The sequence below is a fragment of the Eimeria mitis genome, genomic scaffold (genome assembly GCF_000499745.2).
Source record: "Eimeria mitis Houghton genomic scaffold, Emh_scaff4202, whole genome shotgun sequence".
NCBI classification, from domain to species: Eukaryota; Apicomplexa; class Conoidasida; order Eucoccidiorida; family Eimeriidae; genus Eimeria; species Eimeria mitis.
Genome location: NW_013572528.1, coordinates 1 through 3,317, shown reverse-complemented (window position 1 = coordinate 3,317; position 3,317 = coordinate 1). Strand labels below are relative to the sequence as shown.

At 37.0% G+C, this 3,317-nt stretch overlaps 1 protein-coding gene across 1 annotated transcript; it reads left to right on the top strand.

Annotated features, from left to right (window-relative positions):
- Window positions 1-260: 260 nt before the first annotated feature.
- Window positions 261-479, top strand: EMH_0073270 (uncharacterized protein; the record flags this gene model as incomplete). The annotated part of the gene is made up of 1 exon (XM_013499312.1): window positions 261-479. One exon carries the CDS (start codon window positions 261-263, stop codon window positions 477-479), a length of 219 nt encoding a protein of 72 aa, XP_013354766.1.
- Window positions 480-3,317: the final 2,838 nt, after the last annotated feature.

Below are 3,317 nucleotides of genomic sequence, written 5' to 3'. Positions count from 1 at the left end.
GCTCCCCCTTTGCTGCCTCCAGCAGCTCATCAAACGCACGCGCAGCAACACCATCCTCACCAGCGACGAAGATATCAGCACCACCAGCACCAGCAGCACCAGCAGCAGCAGCAGCAGCAGCAGCAGCGGGAGAAGGGGGACGGGGTAGTTGTTTAGGAGAAGCTATGAAGTCGCTCTGCATGCGAAAGGAGCTGCTGCTCGTCTGCCGGTGACCCCAAAATGCATGCATGCACTCTCCCGTCTCCGCCTCCACCAAACGAATGCTGGCGTCGCCGCAAGACAGCAGCAACGCTGTGCCGTCAGATGAAGGCGTCAGCCTGCAGCAGCAGCAGCAGCAGCAGCAGAAGCAGAAGCAGATGTTAAAGCAACAGCAGCAGCAGCAGCAGCAGCAACAGCAAGAGGAAAATGAAGAAGAAGTGCAGCAACAGAAACAGAAACAACAGAAACGCAGACACAAGAAGACAGATTCAAACACATGAATGCAAAGAAATAAATAAATAAATTAAATAAATAAATAAAATAAATAAAATAAAAAGAAAAAAAAATATATATATATATATATTGAATCACCAGGTGATGGGGCTGCCGTAGCAGTCTGCGTGGAGCTGCCCCCGCCTCAGGTCGTAGGTGTATACGCAGCCGTCTAGAGAGGCACTCAGCAGCCTATCATCAACAGCGGCGATGCTGCACACAAAATAAATAAAATAAATAAATAAATAAATAAATTAATTAATTAATTAATTAATTTAATTTATAAAAAATAAAATTAGATAAAGAAATCTATTAACGTTAAATAGAGCTAAACGAAAACGCGCAAAGATAATTCAAACCGAAATAAAATATAATAAAATAAAATAAAGCAAAATAAAATAAAAAAAAATAAAATAAAATAAAATAAAATAGAATAAAATAAAATAAAATAAAGTAAAATAAAATAAAATAAAACAAAATAAAATAAAATAAAATAAACATGCCTAGAGATAGCATCTTCAGCATCTGTTAATATTTGAAGACAACCAAATTTTGTTGTGCAGCGAAAATCACAAAAACAGCAAAATAAAACGAAATAAAACAAAACAAAAAAAACAAAATAAAACAAAACAACATAAAACAAAATAAAACTAAATAAAACTAAATAAAACTAAATGAAACAGAATAAAATAAAATAAACTTGCCTAGAGATGGCATCTTTAGCGTCTGTTAAAACTTGAACATAACCAAATTTTTGTTGCGCAGCAAAAATCACAAAAACAGCAAAATAAAACGAAATAAAACAAAACAAAAAAAACAAAACAAAATAAAACAAAATAAAACAAAACGAAATAAAGTAAAATAAAATAAAATAAAATAAACTTGCCTAGAGATAGCATCCTTAGCGTCCGTTAAAACTTGAACATAACCAAATTTTTTTGTTGTGCAGCGAAAATCAAAAATTCGAATTCTGCCGTCGACGTCACCGACGAAGGCTAAGTGGCTTGAGGGGCTAGCAGAGCGAGAGAAGAGACATGCACTGACAGCAGCTGAAAAAAAAAACAATAAAACTATTTAATTTATTTATTTATTTGTTTGTTTATTTGTTTATTTAGTATTTTGGTGATAAAGGAATACTTACGCGGAGAAAAAACGAGAAAAAAACATGACACGCAAGGGCAGAAAGAAGGAATAGACTTGTGCTCGACGAAACTAAAATTAAAAGTATAAATAAACAAATAAATAAATAAATGAATGAATAAATAAGGAGATAAATATAGAAACACACGAATACAGAAGGGAAGAGAAAAATATTTAGGGAAAGAACAGACAGCATCCCTCATCCACAGCTACTCTAGCCGCGTATATTTGCGGTGTACAGACAGCTGAAAAATAATATAAAAGTAGAGTGTACAGAAAGCTGGAACGTAATATAAACGTGGGGTGTACAGACAGCTGAAAAAAAAATTAAAAATACGGACAAGTCCGCGGAAATTGACGAATGGCTGCGCCCGTCGGTACATCCCACAGAATACCTGCAGCAAAATGAGGTGTACATACACCGCAGCTTTTTTTTTTTTTTTTAATTTTTTAATTAGATAAGCTTTTATATATTTAAGTGGGTGGAATCACTGTTATATAAAATAAATTAAAAAGAGATATGTGGAGGAATAAAACATAGTAAAGGAAATAAAAGAGATGGTTTGTATAATATTGTTGTTTAATATTATTATTTAATTAACTGAAAGGAAAAATACAAAAAAGAAAAGAAATACCTCTTCTGTCTAGACCCCCCGATAGGAAAGTATGCGTATACGAGTCATCAGCGCCAATGCAAGCTACAGCGTCTGTGTGTTCTCCTAAAGCAGCAGCACACACAAAATAAATAATTACAAAGAAATAAATCATAAATAAATGAAACAACTAAATAAATAGATGCAGCATGTGCAAGGGGTGTGTGTATATGCAGACACCGCAGAGAGGGTAACGAATGAATGTACGGCTAAATGCCGCTGTCTCTTGAGTTGTATATTTTCAGGGTAGTTTATTTGAAGCTGCAAATACAAAAAGAATTGAAACAAATCAGAAGAAGAAAAACACGAGTTTCTCCGTTTCTGTGTTGCCTGCTGTCGTGTGCAGCTCGAGGCGTACCAGCAAACTCACAGAGAACCCCCAGCTGAGCCCCCAAAAGATAAATTCGTTTGTTTGAAGCCCCCGCAAGCAAGTGATCCGCGTCGCCGAAGAAACGAAGGCAATTGACGGAGCTGGAGCCGCAGTCGAAGGTGCGTAGACACCCGAAACGAAGGAAATCCTTCTCTGCCTCGCGCGTCATTGAGCTGCATACTGACGAAACCTTCTTTGCTGTAAGCAATACAGCATTAATTAAATATAAATAAACGATAAAACAGCAAAAAAAACACAAAAATTATGCAGGAAACAACGGCACTCGCACCCCGAAAACAACGCCTGCACGTCTGGCCGCCGAGCTGCCGATACACCGCAGCTCATGATGAGACTGGGGGCAATAAAAGAGGAAAACGAATTCCACTTTTGCAAGTAAACAAATAATAAAATAAACTTTAATGTGATTCTTTAAACACAAAGAGAAGAAGAAAAGGAAGAAGGAGAAGAAGAAGGCTGGTTGCTGCAGCTGTTGGCCATATGCAGTGTTGATCGTTCTCAGCTAGACTTATAACTCAATAAGAAATGCATCATTGAGTTCAAATTCCTTCAAATTGTTTAAATAAATTAATTATTTATCTAAAGACAAACGCAGCTGAACAGACGCCAGCAGCTGCTGTCAGGGGCCCCCACGCTGCGAGCGCTTTATATGAAAGCTTGGGGCC